The sequence below is a fragment of the Chelonoidis abingdonii genome, chromosome 1 (genome assembly GCF_003597395.2).
Source record: "Chelonoidis abingdonii isolate Lonesome George chromosome 1, CheloAbing_2.0, whole genome shotgun sequence".
Classification (NCBI taxonomy): Eukaryota; Metazoa; Chordata; order Testudines; family Testudinidae; genus Chelonoidis; species Chelonoidis abingdonii.
This window is the reverse complement of record NC_133769.1, coordinates 225614567-225638914: the sequence shown is the minus strand read 5'-3', so window position 1 is coordinate 225638914 and position 24348 is coordinate 225614567. Positions and strand designations below refer to the sequence as shown.

Here is a 24348-nt window from a genome sequence, read left to right as displayed (position 1 = left end):
TGATGATTGAGCCTGGATAGAAAGAAAGGGAGAAGCTGGAGGCAACTGAAGAGAGGGGGCAGCATGTGCCTGTGTGTGTGGTGGGAGGGGAGAGGAGGGCAGTGCATGTGTGGTGGAGAAGAGAGGAGTGTGTAGCTGGGAAGTGGGAAGGGGCTGTTTGTGTGTGGCAGAAGAAGAGGGCAATGTGGAGAAAGGAGTGGACAAAGGCATTGTGTGTATGGGAGGGGAGAGGACAGGAAGGCAAGGCAAGGGGAAGCAGTGGGAGGGCTGTTGTGTGTCTGTAATGGGGGAGACTGATGGGGTATGGAGGGCAAGGCAGTGGGGGCAGCAATGGGAAGGTGTACAGGGTGTGTGAGGCGGGGAGGACAATGTGAGGGAAGCAGTGGGAAGGGGCAATGTGTGTATGGGATGGAAGGGGAAGGGCAGTGTGAGGGAAGCAGAGGGAAGGGGCAGTGTGTGTATGGGCTGGAAGGGGAAGGGCGGGCAGGGCAGTGTGAGGGAAGCAGAGGGAAGGGGCTGTGTGTGTAGGGGATGGAAGGGAAAGGGCAGTGTGAGGGAAGCAGAGGGAAGGGGTTGTATATGTATGGGCTGGGAAGGGCGGGCAGGACAGTGTGAGGGAAGGGGGCTATGTGTGTATGTGTAGCAGGGGAGGGGGTGTACGTGGAAGGGCGCAGGGCAGTAAGGAACAATGTGAAGAGGGGTAGGGTGTGTGTGTGTGTGTGTGTGTGTGTGTGGGCAAAGCCCCGCCCCTTTTGGGCCCCGGCGCTGGCTGTTCCCGGGCGCGGGCCGCGGGACGTGCAGTTGCTCGGGCGGCCATGGAGGAAGCGCGGCGATGGCTGGCGCTGTGCTGGGCGCTGGCGCTGGCGGGGCCCGGGGCGGCCCAGGAGCAGGCGCGCGCGGAGGAAAAGTGCCATTACTACGCGGGGGGCCAGGTCTACCCCGGGGAGGCGGCGCGCGTGCCCGTGTCCGACCACTCCCTGCACCTCAGCCAGGCCAAGAGTAGGTAGCGGCGCGGGCGGGTGAGGGATGTTGCTGAACAATTTCCCGTCTCCCCACCGCAGCCCCGTCCCCTCCCGCTGCAGGGCTGCAATCAGTGGCGCTCAGTGCCCGCCCCTCCTGCCCTGTCCCCCCTTACCCCGCCGTCCTCCCGGGTGCAGGGTGACTGTGGCCACAGGCTAACACCGCTCCCCAGTAAAAGGGTCCAGAGAGTGGGGTTCCTGTGTGGGCTCGTCAGGAGCAGAGGAGATCCCAGCTGTGGGGCCGGGTGTCTCTGCTGCTTCCCCTCGGCCTCAGTTTCCCCCCACTTGTGCAGTGGAGGCGGCGATCCCTCCATCGCAAGGCAGGTAGCATCCAGCTGCATGAACGCTTGTAAAGGGGGTTGTCTGGCGCCCCCCAGCACAGGCCTTTGCGCAGCATCTCATCAAAGCGGCCTTCCAGGGAGCCCTTTTTGCGATGAGGATAAAAGTGGCCCAGGCGGCCTAACCCACAGCTATTGCTTATAGTGCACCTTGTTTGGGTTAGTGGCAGCCTGTGTGTGCAGAAGGGGAGGGAGGATTATTGCAGTCTTAAACTGTGGTCACTTCATTTTGCTCCCACTGTTTGCTGTTCTGAGCCAGATGCACAGTTCACTGCTGCTGGGGGAGAAGGCCACGTCAGACAAATCCTGTTGGTTTAAAGTGTGCAGAGAGCCCTAAGCAGCTCCCTCACTGCCAAGTTTAAATAATCTGAAAATCAGAATTTATCCTCCTTGAGGATTTTCTTGGGGTTGGGGGAGGTATTTAGTACCATGGCCCAAGTTTCTGCCTTTTCTCCTCGTTGTAAATATAACAGTCATAAGTTAACATTTCTTCCAAAATATAGTTTGTCAAAGCCTGTTTAGAGAATCAAAAACCATGCCAATGGACAGCTACTAGCAATGAGGAATATGCCACTCCTTAACCCCCCTCTATAGAACTAGATAGTGTACACCCGATTAAACTCCTTTTTTAAAATAAAGGGAGGTTCTCTAAATAGGAGTAAATTACAGTTTTAGTCCTAGATTCCAATATGTTGGAATCCTTCTGGATATTTTGGTTACTCGTGATGCACATTAGACTATTGGAATTTGTGCCTACCCCAGGTTGTGTTATGGAAGTTCTAAACCTCTGCTTCTGTAGCTTGCTGTGTGCAGCTACACTCTTATAGTCACACACAGACTAAATGAACTCACTGGAGCTCCACAGCAGCCACCCTATCCAAAGCCAGTGGCATCATTGGAGTGCAACTCTAGATCACTTTTCAATTTATCACTGAATAAATAGAAAAGTATATTTACTCAGTTACTTATTTTGTTACAGACTCAGTTTTGTTCAGAGGAGGTACTTCAGTTATCAAGCAATACGATGGATGAACATACACAGATTTCTGTCTAATGGAGGGCCTCTGCAGAACAAAACTTAATAGGGTTTTAAACTGGGTCAGACATGCTGTTTTTCAAGATTTAATTTTGAACTTTGTATAGTGTTTTGTTAGATAATTGTGAATATTAAATAAAAATCTTCATCTGTTTTTGCATTTCTCCCCCTCCTTCCCCAATGAAAGTCTCTTCAGTTTGTGGTAACAATCATTTGTCATGGTTGTCATTTGTACTACCATGGAGAGCTTGGGAAGGGAATCAGTAGCAGAGTAACAGATGAACTCTTTAACAAAAGGTGCTGTTTTCATTGAAGGGATAGTAGTAAAGAATGAGGGAAGAGAAGTAATGTAAATAATATACAGAATACTTTGGGGTTCTAATTAAGATTTAAAATATTTTATGAACTAAAAGGTCACACTGACTAGTGACCTACATGCACTACTTTGGCTTCTGTAAGTGTTCTGTGTACAAAAGAATGGTAGGATATGACCAAAAAGTTAGCTGCAGCAAAAGTCTTCTGAAATTAGGCGTAACAGTCTTGTTTGTGAGTCTGATTTTTTTTTCTTTTTCGTTAGCTACGTTCAGAGAGCTCTAATGTGAATTGATTACATTGGAGATTCAGGGGCAGATAATTTTAATTGTTACAGTTAAGGGGTTTTCTGACCCTGTTTAAAATGGTCACCTGTTCTTAGAAATTGTCAACAGTTTTGTAGTCAAGTGAGATTCCCAGTTACATTAACCTACAGTAGAACACTGGGCAGGAAAGGTTTTTCTGTTCCACAAAAATTTGAGATTGCCATTTTTTCCATGCTAACTCTGGATAAAAAGTTAATCTCAAAAGTTCATAAATAAGGAATCAAAAAACTTTTAATTTGATCAATCAAAGCCTTGTGTTTAGATTTCAACCTTTAACTTTTGGAATAAGTTAACAAAAAATTCATATAGTCATTTCAAACTGAAATTTCTTTCTGGAAGCATCAAAAATTTCTAAGTTTTCAGAAAAAAAATTGAATCAGGAGATTTACTGAAACCAACCCTTTCCCACAGACAGTTTTGTTTTCCACAAATCAGCATTTTGACAAAAAATGTTTTGTCAGAAAATTCCCAGCCAGCTCTAAATAGAAACATAGAGCTTGCCCACACTTGGAAATAGATAGTCTTCCCTCTTATCTCCAGAGATTCAGTAGAAGAATATTACTGAGAAGTCTCAAGGTTTCATAGTGAAGAATTTTACAAAATACTGACAGCAAAGTGCTACCGTAAATAAAATAAACTAGACTTGTCAAATGAAACATCTTGTGATGGTTGGTGTGTATGGGTAATTTTTAAAAAATTGTACAGTATAAGTTACTAGAGAAAGACTTCGGTATGTGTACCAAAATTTGTGGGCTGTGCTAATAAAAATAAAAAGACAATGCAAGTTTTTAATGCCATTATTCATGTACTTATCTTGGTATCTTGTAACTAGGCTAGTAAGGATTTGATTTTTAATTGGTAAATGTCGGTAAAAGTCAATTTCACCATACACACAAACTGACAAAAATTTCTATCAATAATTATCAAAATTTAGATAAGCAGAGTAAGAAGAATGCTGCTTGAGAACTTAGGGTTTGATTTAAGGATATTAACTTAGTATATTTTGATCTGATGTTGACAAAAGCTTTAACTTTTTGAATTTCAACATCTGCTGTCAAATAGTTCTGTGACATCCTCACCCATAATTTCCTGTAACTGTGAAAGTTTAAAATCAATTAAAAAAATCTAAAAATATGCTTAAGCAGATATCAAAATTATAAACAATAAAAATCAAACTCTGCCAAGCCTACTTATTAGCAAAACAAGGTGGATGAGGTAGTATCTTTTATTGGACCAACTTCTTTTGGTGAGAGAGACAAGCTTTTGAGCTTGCACAGAGCTCTTCAGGACTGGGAAACTAACTCTGTGTCCCTGAGGACAAGGTGGAACAGATTAACTACTTATGCTAAACACACTTTTCAAGGGACCACTCAAGGTGAAGTGGCTCGTTACCACCTCTCCAGTCAGAGGGAGGAAATGAGGACATGGAGAAAGCAGCTAGGGGGATTGTAAGTGCTTATAGATTATTGTAATGAGCTATAAATCCAGGGTCTGTATTCAGTCCATGTCTAGCAAAGTTATGAATTTAAGGTCCCAGGCTCATCTTTTGAAAGTGTTGTGCAGGTTTCCTTTGTGGATGAGGACTGATAGGTCAGCAGTCACTCTATCAGTCCTCATCCTCCAAGGAAAACCGCACAACATTTCAAAAGACAAGCCTGGGACCTTAAATTCCTAAAACTTTGCCAGACAAGCTTGGTCTACACTGCAGAGTTAGTTCGAGATAAGGCAGCTTACATCAACCTAATTACAACAGTGTCTACGCTACAGTCTTGCTCCCACAATGTAAGTGCTCTACTACACTGACCTAACTCCACTTCCATGAGAGGTGTGGGGTTTATGTTGGTGTATTTAGGGTGATGCAGTGACCCTGTAGACATTGCGGGTTACTTACGTTGGCTGCCATTCTTGTCAATTTCATGACTCCATGCTCTCAGCCCCGCTCATTGCCCCTCTTAAGTTGGTGGAAGCACTCCTGGTGAGGACATGCACCACCAACAGAAGCAGTGGTTAATGTCCACACTACCCTCCAATAATTATTGCAGTGGTTGTAAGTCAACCTATATTAGGTCAACTTAAGTTTGTAGTGTAGACATGCCTAAAACTCATGGACTGAATATAGACACTGGATTTATGGCTCATTACAACATTCTCTCCCTCCCCCTTGTATTTAGCAGTGACACTTGGAGGCTTGGTATTCACTACATACATACTTGAATATAACTACATCCCCTGAGGTGTGAAAAATCCACACCCCTGAGCAATGTTGTTATACTGACCTTAACCGTATGTAGCAGTGGTGGGTAACCTGCGGCTTGTCAGGGTAATCCACTGGCAGGCCACCAGACAGTTTGTGTACATTTGGGGCTGCCCGCAGCTCCCGTTGTCTGCAGTTCAACGTTCCCAGCCAATGGGAGCTGTGGGAAGTGGCACAAGCCGCAGGGACATGCTGGCTGCTGCTTCCCGCAGCTTCTATTGGCCAGGAACAGCGAACAGCAGCCACTGGAAGCTCCAGGCAGCCATGCAAATGTAAACAAACTGGTGGCTTGCCAGTGGATTACCTTGATGGACCGCAGGTTGCCCACCACTGCCATGTAGACAGCTTTTTGTTGGCAGGAGAGCTCTCTCCCATCCTCTTAGAGCACGGGTTTCAAACTCAAAATGACCATGAGGGCCACATGAGGACTAGTACATTGGCCCAAGGGCCGCATGACTGACACCTCCCCCCTCACTCCACTCCTTCCATGAGGCCCCGCCTTTTCCCACCCCTTCCCTGCCTCCATTCCAACCCCTTCCCCGAAATCCCCCCCAACTCCACCCCCCCCACCCCCAGGGGGTGCAGGAGGGGTGTGGCAGGGGCTCAGGGCATGGAGTTGGGGTGTGGGGTGCAGGAGGGGTGTGGCAGGAGGTCAGGTACAGGGTGCAGCAGACAGTTCAAGGAAGGGGTTTGGGGTGCAGGAGAGGTGCGGGGTGCGGCAGGGGGCTCAGGGCAGTGGGTTGGGGTGCAGGAGGGGTGTGGCAGGGGTGCAGGGTGCGGCAAGGGGCTCAGGGCAGGGGGTTCGACTGCAGGAGGAATTGGGGGGGCAGGCTCTGGCCCAGTGCACATTGGGGGCAGGGCAGGCTCCCTGCCTGCCTGTCCTGCCCCCGCGCTGCTCTGGGAAGTGGCTGGATGCTTCAGGCACCGCCCCCAGCATCTCCCTTTGGCCAGGAACGAGGAACTGCGGCCAATGGGAGCTGCTGGGGGCGGTGCCTGAAGCAACAGTCACACAGACCCCTGCGCCTCTCCTCCCCCACGTTCCAGCCGCTTCCCGGAGCGGTGCGGGGGCAGGACAGGCAGGGAGCCTACCCTGCCCCCGGTGCGCATCGAGCTGGAGCCTCTCTAGGTAAACTCTGGGGGAGGGAAGGGGGGGCCATGCGGCCCGCGTGTTTGAGACCCCTGTCTTACAGCATCTTTCTGAGATGTGCGGCATTGGTGCAGCTGCACTAATGTAAATTTGTAGCGTAGACCTGCCCTGAGTTAGTTTCCCAGACCTGAAGAAGAGCTCTGTGTAAGATCTAAAGCTTGTCTTCCAACAGAAGTTTGTCCAGTAAAACATATTACCTCACCCACTTTGTTTCTCTAATATCCTGGGATCACAACACGGCTACAACACTGCATGTAAGCCTATTTATAACAGATTCTGTGCTGTTGACAATAATTGTCTAATATTAATCAGCATGCTATCATTCTCCTTTAAATCAGTTCCAAACATTGCTTTGAGCAGCACAGTAATTTACTCAGCAATGTACGCTTGACATTTCAGTCATGTTTAAATCCCTTCAGTTTGATACTGGATCACCAACACACTGCCCTTAGGCATGGAATGCTCAGCGTTATGTGCTTTGATATTGAGAAATGTTACCTCACTGTACTTACAATTTGAAAACCTCCAGCATTCCAGATTAGTCTGTGGTAGAGTAGTAAGTGTTATATCTCCTGTAAGCATGTCCATAGTGCAATTCACTAATGTTGTTTTAGGCCCTGTCTAGACTATCAAGTTTACATCAGCGCAGCTGTGCTGCTGTAAGATCACTTGTGTAGCTGCTCTATGCTGATGGAAGAGAGCTCTCCCATCAACATAACTAAATCATCTCAAATGAGCGGTGGTAGCTATGCCATCAGGTGAGTCTTTCCCCAGACATAGTGCTGTCCTCACTGGCGTTTCTGTTGGTATAACTTGTATCGCTCTCAGAGGAGTTTTTTTTTCACACCCCTGAGCAACATAAGTTATACCGACAAAAGTGCTTCTGTAGACATATCCTTAATCTTTTTCTGCTGCGTAGTCCAAATATTTTTGTGCAGTAACCACTGAGTTAGTTTATAAATGGGTTGCAGTAACAGACAACCTACGTATTTTAAGCATTTGTGCCCTGAACACATCTTCTGTCATGTGTTTCCTGCAGAATTAAATTTTAGAAAATGTTTTTTGCTAAGGAGTAAACATAATGTGAAATTGAACCACTCTTTACTTGTGACACGTAAATTATTTATAGCAAAATATAATTTACTGAAATCTATAACTCAGTAGCCATACATCATTCAGTGCAAATCAGCATCCTAATTTATGAGCTGTCATCAGCCAGTAGTAATCTTGTAATGTGTTAAGGGGGTCCAAGTAAGTGTGTGCAGCATTTTCTCTCATGCAGCCTTATCCTTGGCAATATTTCAAATGGTTCAGAAATTTGTTAACACAAATCTATTGAGTTATGTATGCATCTTGAAATGTACTTTTTTTTTTAAACATAGCATGACCCCAACGTGTGGTGTGCTTTCCTCCTGTGAAAGGTTAAAATTAATAAAGTTTGATTGTGTAAGTCATGCGTCCTACAAAGTGTTTTTTTACTTTAAGGAACCACAGACATCCATCCAGAGAGGAAAATTGGCCTTGGACATACGTTACCTGCTGAACAGCCTTGTTTATGTACACATGCTTCACTTTATTCTTATACTTCAATTTGGATCTGTATTTTATGTTTCTAGTTTCCAAGCCGGCACCTTATTGGGAAGGAACAGCAGTAATCAATGGAGAGTTTAAAGAGCTGAAATTAACAGACTATCAAGGAAGATATCTTGTCTTCTTCTTCTACCCCCTTGACTTGTAAGTAAAACTGATGCAGACATACCAGAATATATACTCCCCTCCTCCCCCCCTCCACCTTCCGAATTTGAAATTTGGAAGCATGTTTAGAGTCAAAGAACAGTTAAGATGTTGATTGCAACTGCACTTGACATTTTGTAATTCTGTAGCATCTTACTGGGGAATGTTTACATTCCTTGCTACCATACAACTCATTGCTGCAAATGGAAAATGCATACAGGAAAAAGTATCTCTTATCTCTTCACTTCATATGCTCTGGAAGACATTTTTCGGGAGACTGATTTCCTCATACAGCATTTCAAGGATGTTATGGGATACATTTAACTTAAATTATTGGATGGACTTTCCTTTCATTACACTATTGTAACTCCGCTGCAGTCAATGGAGTTACTCCTGATACATACCAATGTAATGAGAGGAGAATCAAGCCCTGTGTTTTCCTGAAATGAACAAAACAGACAATAAACTAGTAATATTAATAATATTCATGTAGCACTTTCACTAGTAGAACTCAAAGCACTTTACAAAGAACGGGTAAGTAGTAGAGACAGTTAGCTGCTCTGATAGTGAAAATAACTGGAATCATAGCTTATTTTCCTCCTAGCCTCAAAGCTTGAACAATTGTGATCTAAAGTTTAATTTTGTGCCTAGAAGAAGCAGGAAGAGGTCAAATGCAAAATAGCTACAACTTGCATCGCTATTTTCCAGGAAATCATGACATCTGTTTCTCTACAATTTGGTGTATCATACTTTAATCCAGTAATTCCTATACAGTTTTAAAATCAGTGAATAATTGTGCGTGTAGCTAAACTGTAAGTTGTAATATTACTAAGTCAACGCAGATTGCATTTTCAATCTTATTATTCACAAACCACTTGCACAGGGTTTGACGATAGGTAATCCATCTGTGAATGTGTTTATTAATGCTGTTAGGAACGCAGTTACTTGTAAAATGTAAATTATTTTAAATTGTGTATATTGGATTCCATCTAAATAAAAATAATAGTTGTGCTAAGTAATTCACAATTTATCTATTTTATATACTGCAAACAATATTTATCTTCTCTGTAGAAACTAATTTAGCTATGTATTGAGCTGACTGAGAAGTCACTCCTGGATATTCTGAGAATTCTGAATTTATTTTGTTTTCAATTTTTTAGCACATTTGTGTGTCCAACTGAAATTATCGCCTTCAGTGACAGAATTGAAGAATTCAGAGCAATAAACACTGAAGTGGTAGCATGTTCTGTTGACTCACAGTTCACTCACTTAGCATGGTATGTAGCCTACCCATGTGTCTTTTATAGGAAAGTATTGGATACATACGAGATTATGGGTTGCTTCTCCAAATTCACATACTCCATCTGATGCACTACTATAGTCAAGTAAATATTGAATGATAAGGTATGAGGCGTGTTGCTATGTTGCATAAAAATTAGTAAGTAATAAAACTAACGGTAAGATTCAAAAATTAAGTTTATTGTTGAAGGTGTCAAAGTAAAAGTGATGACTTTAGTGTTACCATTAGAATAAATTGTTCATTACAAATTATTCATCAAACTGTCTATGGTGGATTAATGCCAAAAAAATCTTCACTGGGGTTTTGTTGTTGTTTTTAATTGTGGAGTTTGAAAGAAAGACAATAGTTTGCAGGTGGATAAAAATCAATGATAAAAAAAATTTAAATCAGATTTTTTTGACAAAATGCTTTGAGGAAAAAAACTTATCTAAAAGATAGTTTCAATTAAGATACATTATAGCTCAAAGATATCTCATCATGAAATAGGGATTATAACTTCTAATTCTATAGTATGAGACAGTATATTCATGTAATGTTTAAGAAAGGTTTTGTACATGAGTTCCAATAGTTCATGGATTAGAGATCCAATTTTATGGGGTTCCACAGGCTTCTGTATAGATTTAGATTAATCTTTCTATCTACCCAATGGGATGCAGTGCTCAGTCTAGAAGATACCATCAGAGATGCTTAGTTTTGCAGTTCTCAAACTATGGATTTGTGTCTCCAGAGGCAATATGCTTGTTAACAGCAAAAATGTTTTTAAAATAAATAAATAATATATAGAGGTGAGAAACAACAGACCTCAACTCTATTGTCCCTCTGCAAATTTGTACACACAGAGTCAATCCCTTACCTCTCTCTAAAAGTGCAAAGTTTCAAAAAGTTCAGTGAATAGAAGATTGTTGGGGGTGGAATAGATCTGGACAAGGAGAAGTCTAGAGATAAATGTGAGAAGGGAGGGACATATGCTTGTTTTGTTAAAATATTGTATGTTTGCTCTTGAAGAAAAAAATCCAGAATACTTAACGTTGTTGTTTTAGTTAAATAAAACAATTTAAATGTCTGTCTGGTGATGTTCTCCTTCTAATGCAGCATGTCAAGAAAACCCTCCAATTATTAATGATTAACCTGTTGAATTGGAGATAGTTCACCTCCCAATGACTTCATAAATATCGGCTTCAATTACGTTTGGTAAATGAAATAACCAAACAATCGTTCGTTTTCTGATATAGCTGTAAAAACTAATCTGAAAAGTTTTCAAAATAAGTCACTATTTAAAAATGTATAGTGTATACCTTCTAAAAGTGAAACCTACATCTGTCTCTGAGTTGTAAAGAATATGTATTAAGGTTATAACAACCACCAAGAATGCACTTTTATGTAGAAAACCCATGATTAAATTGTGTCTTCCTGACTAGTGATTTATTTAAATCAATTTGATTTAAATCAAATCCACCCTGGTAATTTGGCCATACAGAGAGAAGGGGGATGTTTCAAATGTAAATTAAGCATGGAAGGAGGCACGAAGAGGAGATTAAGGCAACTGTAAATGGACACATTGAAGGAGTGTAGGAAGCGGGTTGGAGCAAATGTGTAGGAAAAAGAAAAACAGAAATATAAATATTCCTTCTGCAAAAAAGCTACATGCAAAAGTTAACTTGTATGTGCAATAAAAATCTCTCGGAAGAATAAATGTGTATCTCTTTTGTTTGTCAAAGGATTAATACTCCACGAAAACAAGGAGGACTTGGACCAATGAAGATCCCACTTCTGTCAGATTTGACACACCAGATTTCAAAGGATTATGGTGTATATCTAGAGGACCAAGGGCACACACTTAGGTACTACAAACCATTATGGTGCATTTTATCTTGTTATAGCAGTGCATTCTACCAGTTCCATTTAAAGGGACACTCGGTATTGGCACTTTTCTCTTATACCATTGAAGTTATATACTATGTTCATCTCAGTAGTTAATATCTGAACATATACTGGGTCTATTTACATGGATAAATATAGGCATTTTTTCCACCGACTGTTGATAACTTAGCTGAAATTGTATATTAAAGCTCTTAGTCCACAAGGAAATGTTTCTTAATTTAAAAAAAAAAAAATTCAGAAATTAACTCACAATGATCTATTGTATGCAAAACTCAGAGGTTTAAAGGTGAACGGAAATCCTTTATCCTGCCAGAATCTGAATTCCCAGTTCTGGCCTTTTCTTTCATTACCTACAGTGTTTTATTAGGAGAAATTGACCCATGAACTCAAGATCTGGCAAAGAACTGTCAGATGTTTTGTATTGACCATCTTGCTGCTGACCTTGTGTAAATCTTGTCTAGTGGTAGTTGTGGCATTGTTTGATAGAGTAGTATTTCTTGCCCATTCATTTTCAGTGTTCTTTGTTAATACTACAGATACTCATACTTGAAACAGATCTGTCTCCCTTACACTGCAGTTACCTGAGCCTGTAGTGAAAACATGTTTTGTGACATTAGATCTCCTATCTGGACAATGTTGCAAATTCAGAATTTCATCTTTGCTGCAGTAAATAGGTACAGAAGGTGGACTTGGAAGGAACAGGGTCCTACTTAAATATTTATATCTGATTAGCTAATGCATAGAACATGGATGTGCTAGCTGCTGCTTCCCACAGCTCCCATTAGCTGGGAACAGCAAATCATGGGTACAGGGAGCTCCGGGGGGCCATGCCTGCAGATGGATAAAGTACACAAAATGTCTTGTGGCCCGCTAATGGATTACCCTGACAGGCCACGTGCCGAAAGTTGCCAACCCCTGGTGCAGAAGAAAGTGAAACTTAAGTGGATGTATGTTCACATTTTGAAAGTCTAACTTTGAAGTGCTCTTACTATAGCTGCAGAAACTAGGATTAAATAGCCAGTTTTCATTATAGCAAACAGATTAGCTGTGCGGTTCTTTATGGTTTTATATTTGGTCTGCCATTTTTTAAATGCTCTGTAAAGGTAGCAGAATTTTCAAGTGATAGTTATTTAGGTTTGTCAGATTCAGAGAGGGATGTGAGGAGATTGAGAGTCCTAACCAAGCTAGGTGGATGGCCAACGCAATGGCAAGTGAAATTCAGTGTCAATAAATGCTAAGTAACTATTCATACACCTTACTAAGGCTCTAAATCAACTGTAACAACTCAGGAAAGAGCCCTGGGCATCATTGTGACCTCTGTTCACTTTACAACTGCATTCAAAAAAGTAACCAAGATATTAGGATTCATAAGGGATAGGAAGGAGAATAATATGCCATTATATAAATAAATGGTGCAGGCTCAGCTGGAGTACTGTGTGCAGAACTGATCACCCCCATCTCAAAGAGGAAATTGCTGAATTAGAGGGGCTTCAGCAAAGGAAGATAGGAATGAGAAACAGCACAGGAAACATCTGCTTTGAAGAGAGACTGAAAAGATTGGCATTATTTACTTCAGACAGGAGAAGAATAAGAGGAGATGCATTCAGAGTATATAAAGTAATTAATGGTAGAGAGAGGGTGGGTCAGGAACTTTCTCCTTGCCTCATAAAAAGACAGGGGGAACATTCAGTGAAATCAGAAGGTAGCAAATTCAAAAATTGACATAAGGCAATACTTTTTCACACCACACCTGTCTGGAAATCATTGCCAGAGGAAGTCATTTGCAACATTTAAAAAGGGATTCGATACTTCTATGAATGTCAAGAATATCCAGCATTGTTATAGTTAGTACTAAAAAATTTGGAGGGATACTGCACCTCATGCTTCACGGTTTAAAATTAGTCTTTAAATATTATAGGAATTAATGTAGGGGACAAATTATCCCACATCTGCCTACTGTGAGACAAACCTCCCGCCGAAGCCTCTGCTTCTGACCATTGTCAGAGACAGGAAACTGGACTAGATGGACTGAGTCTGTACATTCCTATAATATCATGCTGTTAACCCTGAGCGGGCATTATCTCACCAGGTCTAGATATTTAAGTGTAACAAGTGCTTTTGGTTTATCATTGTAATTTTTTTTTACTAAGGACTGTGTAAATAGCTTCTGTCACATCGATTCTAAAGGCTCTTAGGTTCTTATTTTCACAGTTCTGCGTTTTATAATATCAGTGATCTACTTATCAAGCAGTATAGTTAAGGGTAAATAGTGTTCAGGACTTCCATATGAAGTCTAAAATCTCAAAGTGCATATAAAAAAATTCTTAAGCATCATCATATCACTAAAGAAAGATGTTACCTTATGTACTTGGACTTTCAGAAAGCCTTTGACAAGATCTCTCAAAGGCTCTTAAACAAAGTAAGCAGCTATGGGATAAGAGGGAAGGAGGTCATCTCATGGTTAAAAAACAAAAAAACAAAGGGTAGGAATAAATGGTCAGTTCTCAGAAAGGAGAGAGAGGTAAATAGTGGGGTCCCCCAGTGATATGTACTGGGACCAGTGCTCTTCAGCATATTCATACATGATCTGGAAAAAGAGGTAAACAGTGAGGTGCAGAATTTGCCAGACGATTCAGAATTACTCAAGTATCAAGAGGGTAGTCGTATTAGTCTGGATCTGTAAAAGCAGCAGAGAATCCTGTGGCACCTTATAGACTAACAGACGTTTTGGAGCATGAGCTTTTGTGGGTGAATACCCACTTTGTCAGATGCATGTAGTGGAAATTTCCAGGGGCAGCTTATAATGCTAGCAAGCAAGCTAGAGATAATGAGGTTAGTTCATCAGGGAGGATGAGGCCCTGTTCTAGCAGTTGAGGTGTGAAAACCAAGAGAGGAGAAACTGGTTCTGTAGTTGGCAAGCCATTCACAGTCTTTGTTCAATCCTGAGCTGATGGTGTCAAATTTGCAGATGAACTGAAGCTCAGCAGTTTCTCTCTGAAGTCTGGTCCTGAAGTTGTTTTGCTGCAGGATGGCCACTTTAAGGTCTGCTATAGTGTGGCCAGGAGGTTGAAGTGCTCTCCTACAGGTTTTTGTGTATTGCCATTCCTAATGTCTGATTTGTGTCCATTTAATCCTTTTTCCAATAGAGACTGTCCAGTTTAGCCAATGTACATAGCAGAGGGGCATTGCTGGCATATGATGGCATATATTACATTGGTGGATATGGAGGTGAATGAACCAGTGATGGTGTGGCTGAACTGGTTAGGTCCTGTGATGGTGTCGCTGGTGTAGATATGTGGGCAGAGTTGGCATCGAGGTTTGTTGCATGGATTTGTTCCTGAGCTGGAGTAACTGTGGTGTGATGTGCAGTTGCTGGTGAGAATACATTTCAGGTTGGCAGGTTGGCTTGTACTGAAGGACTCCAGAGGTGGGGGAGGTTAGATCCTTCAATTCTGGGTGCATTATGAATGAGAAAGTAAATGTGAAGGGAGTTACAAAGGAAATTAAAAGTTAACACAGAACCTGTACTTAACTTGATTGTGTAGTGCTTGGAGAGATCCAGCCGCTGCTGATGTAATGTAGGTGTACTGCAATATCTGGACACCACAATGTGCATAATAGAGATCAATATTATTAGGTTTATATCTAAAAGAAAAATTTCATGTTTTTGCAGAGGCCTTTTCATTATTGATGATAAGAGGATCCTTCGACAGATAACAATGAATGATCTTCCCGTTGGCAGATCAGTGGATGAAACACTTCGTCTAGTACAAGCATTCCAGTACACTGACAAACATGGAGAAGGTGCCTGTTTTCAATATTTTGGCAATGGGAATTATATTGAGGTCTTATTTAGTTTGGAAGGTGTATTTTTAGCTGTTAGGAAGCAAGGCATACTGCAACATTTGATAGCTTCATGATTGTTACTGAGCAAAGTTTTCTGTTCCCCTCATTCAAGATTCAGTGGACCTGATCCTCCCCTGCCTTGTACCCAGTGTAGTGTGTAAAGTGAATGCAAAGTGGTTAGAACACTACCAAATCAAAACAGTAGTATTTACACACATTTTCCACTCATTAGCATAAATGATTGCGCAATGTATGAGGCAGCAAAGAATCAAGCTCAGTATTTTAATAAATTTAAGACAAGCTGCAGCTGATCCAAGAGGCACTGCCCGTGTAATCTTAATGTTTGGGGGCGGGGGTGAGGAGGGGAATAGAGCTGGTATCCCAAGACAAAATAGATACAGTACTTTGAATCGGTGAAAAGCATCTCCCAAAATGAGGTTGGGTTCGGTGCCCAATAATAATAATAGGAGATATACCAATCTCCTAGAACTGGAAGGGATCTTGAAAGGTCATTGAGTCCAGCCCCCTGCCTTCACTATCAGGACCAATTTTTGCCCCAGATCCCTAAGTGGCCCCCTCAAGGATTGAAACCCTGGTTTAGCAGGCTAATGCTCAGACACTGAAGTTAGCCCTCCCCTTCTGTCCCGTCCCCCCCCCCCCCCAAAATTTTTAATAATTGGAGATATACCAATCTCCTAGAACTGGAAGGGACCTTGAAATGTCATCAACTCCAGCCTCCACTAGCAGGACCAAGTACTGAATTTTTGCCCCAAATTCCTAAGTGGCCTCCTCGAGGATTGAACTCACAATGCTGGGTTTAGCAGGCCAATGCTCAAACCACTGAGCTATCCCTGCCCTCATAAGGGTGTGCTTTCTGAAGCACACTAATGTGTGGCACATCAACTGGTCTGCATAGATCCTGATGGTGCACACACCAGGTTCCCTAGCATGCTTTAATGTAGTGCAGTTTGAAACATGTTAACATATAATGTAACATTATCTGTATAAACAACTCTATTTTGCAATTCAGAATTGAAAAGAACAAATTCTGATACTTAAAGGCAATAAGCGTTTTGATTAAGGAGATAAAGTCCTTTTTGTTCAGCTTCAAATAAAGCTGTGTCTCAGCTTACGCAGTACTGGATTGTCCCTGTGAGGCATGTGGAATCTGTTGGGTTTTGCTGAATTTCTGTGGCAATGCATATCTATTTCATTGGACTCCGTGCAAAGGCTAGGAAGAAGAATCCTCCAAGGTTTTTATTATGTTCACCACATTTCAGCTGGCAGCACTGTCTGCAGGGGATAAAATGCTTGTGCTCCAGTTGTGTAATCCCAGCTGTGCAGGCAGATCCTTGAGCCTTTGCAAAGCCTTATCGAAGCCAATGAAACTCTGCCTGGGCACAAGGTCTGCCTACCCATATGCAGTTGCAGGATCAGCTCCGTGGTCTTACCTAGGTTGTACATGAACAACTGAGCAATTGCAAGAATGGTAAATATTTATTTTTATCATCCTAATCCTTTTACATCCTAAGCAGGATATCAAACAAAAACAGTCACATTCTAGAGAGAGAGATTTAAATTTTTCTTCATTGCTACTGTAATACTTGCCTTCTGGCATTAGTTTTAAAGAAAGTTATACCTGTCTCCATTTCCACCTGATGGAATTGCTGGCACCATATCTTGGCACCATATGTCCTCTTGGAATGGAGATTCATCTGCAGAATGGGAGGTACTATTACTTTGCCAGTAAGTTGACTAATAGACTGAAAACAGTGAAAATCAAACCCAACATATATTCAACCAGGCAAAGATTTCCCATTTTTTGTTAATGGAACAATCCAACCTGCCCAACAAATAGTATCAATATGAATGTCTTAGGGATACTGGCTGATGAATAAGCATGTTACATATTTGCAGATGTTTACATGTGGCACCTTCTTGCTATATTACTTAAAATTCAAAGATTTAGTTTTTTATGAGGGATGGTTAGAAAACCAAATAAATTAGAAAAATAATTTCTTTTCTACTAAGCCAACTTCCATTTTTTCGTGGGTTGTTTTTTTTTTTTCAGTTTGCCCTGCTGGTTGGAAACCTGGCAGTGAGACAGTAAGTCTGTATTTATATTCAGCATACATTCATTATTTTGCATGATTAAATAAAATTAGGGACCCAATCCTATCTCCATTGAAGGCAAAAGTAAAATTCTCATTAACTTGAATGGAAACACAATATCAGGCCCTGTGCATTGTGATATTTTTATAAGTTCTTAATCTGTTATCATTGGAATTTTATTGACTGATTTATTACAGTATATCATGTTTGCAGTATTTCATGCAGGAAAAAAGTTAATCTCTTCACATCAGGAGTTTCCTTCTCCCTCAACTTTACAATGTATGATCAAAACCTGAAGCACCAGAGAGTTAACTTGAGGGAGAATTTCCTTCCCATCCTGCAACGCAGGTCAAAAGCGAGTTGGAAGTTCTCTGTCTTAACTGTACAGTGCCTAGCATAATGGAGACTTGATCCTTGATTAGGGTTCCTAAGCAGTTCCTTAGTATAAATCATCTCATTGCCCATGCCTTTGTGTAATTGCCCACAATCTGGCAAAGCACACTACCACTGTTAGAATTGTAAAATGGAATGCATTTTGCAGCATAGTATCGCTTCTTTTGTTTCTTCACACTAACATGATTGTGAGCCAAAGAGCAAGGGCCCAGTTCAATGCCCACTGAAGCAACTGAATTAAGTGGGTGTTGAATCAGGCCCCAATGGAACAACGAAAATATTTTTTCTAAGGCTATGTCTACACACACATCTTATGTTGGCATAACATGCATCACTCAAGGGTGTGAATCAGCCACCCCCCTGAGTGACATAAGCACTCGCCTGCACAGCACTTTGTTGGCAGGAGAGGTTATGCCGTTCAAGGGGTGGTTTTATTATTCCAATGGGAGAGCTCTTTCCCGTCGTCTTAGAGCATCTTCACCAGACGTACCGGTACAGCAGTGCAACTACTACGGTGTACATTGGCATTTATTGGAAGCTGCTCTTTTTTATTCTGCTGCTTGTTTCAGCTGTTGGCACAAACAGCATTATGTAAAAAAAATTAAAATGAAAATAAATAAAAGGTGCCTTGAAAGAAATTCTGTAAGGTTTCAGTAGCAGCAAAAAATTGAAGTGGTCTCTGCACCTTTCGCTGAGTTAGTAATACACGACAGCATCAAATACCACATTTTGGCAGGGCCATGAAATGTGTTCATTCATATAGACAGTGGGCTTATCTATAAACAATAACATTTTCATAATGTCAATAGGATGCTAATGATATAAACCGATACAGCATTATTAATAAACTGTATTCTAGTAGCTTCTGGAGTTTCCAGCCAAGATCAAGGTCCCATTGTGCTAGTTACTATACTGACACGCATTAAAAGACAGTCCCTAAATTGTATCTACATACAAGATCTCAAACAGTGCGTGCAGAGAGCCAGAGCGTCTGTATAGCCTCTAGTAAACATTGCAACTGGCAACATTTAAGTGGCTAGCGCAGACCTCTGCATTACATTGTGAAACAAGCAGATGCTGGGAATTATATTCATGGACTAGTTAAGATTTGTCTTAGTGGGGAAAACTGGCTCTTTAGATTTCATGGTGAAAGTGGGTTATAGGATGGCATATGTATGGCATTGGAAATCATGCATTCCACTACCTTGCCTAAACTGAATAATCTGTCCATTAGCAGCTGACAAGTGAGTGGTTTCCCATTCTTAGAAGGGTCAAGCCTATGAATACACATAATGAAAGGGAGACCGGTTGATAGCAGTAATAGATTACTACTTTATAGCATCTGCTGTTTCTGTACACCTGTTGCTGACAACTGACTCATTGCTGAGAATATCAGCCCACAATAAATGTATAGCGCTGACGTAAAAACAAATAAGATGTTCTCTTTACTTTCTGTGCAAAAGCTGTAGTGCACTTAAACAGCAGAATAGTTCTGCAAAACACTCTTCAGAATACATTAACATCTGTAGCCATGCCTTCTAAATGTATTTGATTTAATTAGATCAAACCTGAAGATGCCATGAGAGCGTGGTGGCCAAGTCAAGAGCTGTAAGTAAACTCTGAGGCACTTGAGTACAGATGTTAATTTATGGAAATAATTTCAAGTTCACTTACAGGGAAAATCAGACTGGAGTACATTCTTTCAACAAGGTAGATTCTATTTCTTTCTTGAACTCCACTTCCTCCTCCATCGCCCCTACTGCCCTCCATTGATTAGTGTTCATTAGAGACAAGCACTAACCGTAGATGTGAACAGGTGAAAGGTAATTTCTGAATGTAGTGTGTGACCATTAATGCCAGAATATGAGGTAGATAATATTTGTTCCTTTTGTTTTTAGACCAACACTTTCACTTTCTTTCTCACACAGATAATCCCAGATCCAGCTGGAAAACTGAAGTATTTTGATAAACTAAACTGAAACTTGCTTCTTCTGAGCTACACAAGTCACATGCAACTTCAAGTTGTCAATAAAATTCCAGTCATTTTGTTATTTCCATGCATTTGGCTGATTTATAGTGGCTACCAACTGTAGTTGCTTTCTCAAAATACAGATATTCACTGTGCAGAGACTACCACTAGCAGAAAGAGTTGACACAATTGATCTAGGGCCTCCTGAAAGGAGGCTAAGAATTTGAGCTTGAGTTTATTCCATTCCATCTCGTCAAGAGTTCATATGTTGAGTGCATAATGCTCTGCTATCATACTATGTAGGCAGGGAAATTGCACTTTAATCTTTAGTTACTTGCATCCTCTTAAAAATACATATATCTATATAGATAATGTATATCATTTCCTTAGCTATACGTACTTAGCTTTAGGAATCTCATTTTGGATAGATCGCTTAATTTCCACAAAAGCTTAATCTGTAAAATCCTTTATGCCTTTGCTGCTTTTTCAAAAAGATATGAGAAATTTCCCTCCCAGTGGTTTTCTATAAAGCCTTACCTCTCTATTTTTGATGACATGTTAGAAACTGCAGCTGAAAAATTGCTACCTGCCAGTTGTTCACTATGAGTCTGAGACCATATTCCACAAATTAATGCAGTGATCTGTAATGAATTCTGAAGCCAGGAATACAGTTTAAAGGAGTTAAACTAAAATTCATCTTTGTCTAAAGTTGGAAAACATTTTAGTTTTTTTTCAGTCGAACATTAAAAACCAGATTCTCAGCAAGTGTAAGTCAGCATAGTTCTACTGGAATAAATGGAGTTACACCATTTTGTATTAACAAAGGATCTAGTTTTATCTGTTTATCCTTTTTAACACTTAAAACTTCTGGGATACATGCTAATATAAAAGGAAGATTCTAGTGTATTTAAAATTCACATAGTCTGGAGATGATCCTACTTTCACACTATGACCTGAAACTTTTTCCTATTCCCCTCCAACTGTTTTCATAGCTCTTAATTTAGAACAGGGGAATTGTAGAGTCTTTGGGTTCATGTGCACACATTGTTCAAGAGACAAAAATATCACCCCTAAAACATGCTTGATCACCACCAGAACTTGAAATTCCTCCTAAATGCGCATCCTATGCATGGGTGCTCTTCCTCCCACTTTGATTTCTTTAACATAAGGTCATGCATAAACCAAAACAAAACCCACATAGCATTGTGTACAGTCAGCAAAAAGCATCTGATATTATGAATAATGTCCACCTCTCTTCCTGAAAATCATAGTGTGATCCTTGAAAGAGTACAAAGTGACATTGCCACTAAAACTTATTATTCTTATACTGTGTCATGTTAGAATTTGCTTTTTTCATATATACAGAATGATGATGAGGCAGCATCCCAGGCCCTGGAGATCCGGATGGAATTTAATTTCACCAAACTATACAATAGATTGCTCTCACCAGTGAGAATTTCTTAGATTAGGTGAACTTTTCTGGGCAGTGAACAGGTATTCGTGCAGCACCTAGTACAATAGGGACTCCATCCTGTGCAAGGCCTCTGGGTGCTGTTGCAATATAAATAAATACACACTGGCAGATAAAACAACCCCACAGCAAACAAAACTTCTTCGAGTGATTGCTCATATCCGTTCCAGTTAGGTGTGCGCGCCGTGCGTGCACGTTCGTCAGAAGATTTTTACCCTAGCAACTCCGGCGGGCCGGCAGGTCGCCCCCTAGAGTGGCGCCGCCATGGCGGCTGATATATACCCCTGCCAGCCCGTCCACTCCTCAGTTCCTTCTTTCCGCCGTGTTGGTCGTTGGAACTGTGGAGCGCGGCATAGCTGTCCTCCACTTCCCTAGCTTCTCCTTGTTCTACTAGTTGTATATAGTTATAGTTAGAGTATAGAATATTAGTTTTATAGTTGTTGTTTACTTGTTGTACATAGTTAGCAGGCTTGGGCTTTAGCCCTCCCCCGCACCCGGCGCCGGGCTCCTGCCCGGTTGACTGGGGTTCAAACCGTGCTCAGCCTGCAAAAAGCCGATGCCCATGAGCGATCCCGACGACTCCTGCCTGAAGTGCCTCGGGGAATCGCACATTTCCGACAAGTGCCGCATTTGCAAGGCCTTTAAGCCGCGGACCAAGAAAGAGAGAGACCAGCGCTTAAAGACTCTCCTCATGGAGGCGGCACTTCACCTTTCGTCCTCGGCACCGAGTGCCAACTCCGCTCCGGCACTGGACCGCGCCGGTCCCGTGAAAACACCTCGGCACTGGCCTTCCCCGGCACCGGGGCCCGACAAAAGACCTTCGGCGTCTTCCACTCCGGCCAAGCAGACTCGAACGGAGCGCCTGGCACTGACTTCTGCCGTGGCACCGATACTGGTGATTCCGTCGACTCCGGGCCCAAGAGGTCTGTTGAGTCCAGTCCCTCACAGCTCCCCAATAAGATCTGGGGTCGAGCTGACGGTCCCATCTACGCCAGAGACATTCTCCTCAGCTAGGGACCTCATCGCACTGACCGAGTCTGCTTTGCCTCAACCCCTGGTGCCTCCGGTGCGGGTTCTGCAGTCTAAGGGCAAGCCTGTAGCCATGAGAGCACCGTCTCTGGATTCACCGAGCCGGCACGGATCTCCATCGCAGTCCCGGCACCGTTCCCGGTCCCGTGGGAGGTCTCGATCCAGGCGCCACTCGCAGTCCCGGCACCGCTCACCGTGGCGGTACCGGTCATACTCGCGGCGCAGGTCCACCTCACGCCGGTCCTGATACTCCCGGCACCGCTCTGGCTCGAGCCATCGCTACCAGCACCGGGACTCAAGAAGCCGTTCCCACCGTCGGTGTTCCAGATCCTGGTTGACCTCCTGGCACCGAGCTGGTGGTAGGTCCCGGTCTCGATCGTGGCGCCGTTATGACTCCCGGCACCGGTCTCCGGCACCGAGGAGGTCTCCGCCATCAGGATCGAGGGACCCATATCAGTCCCGTTTGGCCCCTCCCTGGCCATCCCACCAGCCGTCTGTCTCCTCGCAGGCGGATAGCGCGTACGCCCTGGACACCGACGGGCCTGCTGCTCTTTTCCATGAACCCCAACCTCAGGAACATGGACCGCAGCAGCGGAGATTCTGGACACCTTGGGTGTACCATCAAACCCAAGGCCCTCAGCAGATTCCCCAGCATTCCACTGCCTCCGAGCACAGGGCTCTGGAGGCCACGGTTTCCTGTCCTCCTCCTCCCTCTATGGAGGAGAGGTTGTCTCAGCCTCAGGAACCTGAACTCCCTCCCGAGTCGGACGCAGTGCTCCAGGCAGAGCCTCCTGCAGATCCACTCCTGCTGGGTCTCTCCTCATCATCCTCCCCGGATGAAGCAGTGGCTGGAACAACCTCCACCAGCCCCCCTCCGCTTGACCTCAGGGCGCATCAGGACCTCCTCAGGTGCGTGGCACAAAACATGGACCTACAGGCCGAGGAGTTGTCAGAAATTGAGGATCCGGTAGTGAGCATACTGTGTGCAGACACACCCACTCGAGTCGCCCTTCCTTTTATCCGGACCATTCAGGCTAATGCCACTACCATCTGGCAGTCTCTGGCGTCCGTTCCCCCCGCTGCACGCAGAGTGGAACGCAAGTACATGGTACCCTCGAAGGGGTATGAGTATCTATATGTTCATCCTCCCCTGTGTTCCCTCATTGTCCAATCCGTAAACGAGAGGGAGCGTCATGGTCAGCAGGCCCCGGCCCCAAAGTCAAAGGAAGTGAGGCGCATGGACCTGCTTGGCCGAAAGGTCTACTCTGCGGGCGCCCTCCAGCTTCAGGTGTCCAATCAGCAGGCTCTCCTTAGCTGCTACAGTTATAACACCTGGGCGGTAGCAGACAAATTTAGGGAGTTGCTTCCACAAGATGCGCGTCAGGAATTCTCTGCGATCCTTGATGAGGGGAAGAAGGTCGCGAGAACTTCCCTGCAGGCCTCTCTGGACGCCGCAGATTCGGCCGCCTGGACTCTAGCTTCTGGCGTTACCATGCGCCGCATTTCCTGGCTACAGGTCTCTGGCCTTCCTCCAGAGTTCCAATATACCATCCAGGATCTCCCATTTGAAGGCCAGGGCCTGTTTTCTGACAAGACTGACCCTAGGCTGCAAAGCCTAAAAGACAATAGGGTCATTATGCGCACATTGGGGATGCATACGCCCGTCACCCAGCGCAAGCCCTTCCGGCCTCAGCAACAACACCGGCCCTACCCCCAACCCCGGCAGAGGCAGGACTTCGCCAGGCGGCGAAACAGAAATGGCTGCCGTAGACAATCAGGCAACCATGGAGGACAGAACCAGAGCTCCTCCAAGCCTTCCTCGGGCCCGAAACCTTCATTTTGAAGGTGCGCCCAAGGGCGATGTACCAGTTTCTCTCGCAGATCCGTCCCCTCCCTTTTCCAACCGTCTTTCGTTTTTCCTCCCTGCGTGGTCCTGGCTAACATCGGACCGCTGGGTCTTACGCACGTTGGAACTTGGATACCATCTGCAATTTGTTTCACCCCCTCCCTCCCTCGTCCCTCTTCAGGGACCCCTCTCATGAGCAACTCCTCCTGCAGGAGGTACAAGCGCTCCTCGTCAAAGGAGCCATAGAGGAGGTTCCCGAGACCGAGCAGGGCAAGGGGTTTTATTCCCGCTATTTCCTGATCCCCAAAGCCAAGGGAGGCCTCAGGCCTATCGTC

At 43.4% G+C, this 24348-nt stretch overlaps 1 protein-coding gene across 2 annotated transcripts; it reads left to right on the top strand.

Annotated features, from left to right (window-relative positions):
• The first annotated feature begins 775 nt into the window (after positions 1–775).
• On the top strand, positions 776–19749 carry PRDX4 (peroxiredoxin 4). Of its 2 annotated transcripts, XM_075059956.1 has the most exons (8): positions 776–999; positions 8049–8166; positions 9327–9443; positions 11185–11307; positions 15021–15151; positions 17265–17299; positions 19260–19306; positions 19627–19749. In XM_075059956.1, exons 1-8 carry the CDS (start codon positions 816–818, stop codon positions 19628–19630), a joined length of 759 nt encoding a protein of 252 aa, XP_074916057.1. In that variant the 5' UTR covers positions 776–815; the 3' UTR covers positions 19631–19749. The 2 variants fall into 2 exon arrangements, with proteins under 2 accessions (XP_074916057.1, XP_032658975.1); XM_032803084.2 differs by lacking the exon at positions 19260–19306 and having other exon boundaries at positions 780–999.
• The last annotated feature ends 4599 nt before the right edge of the window (positions 19750–24348 follow it).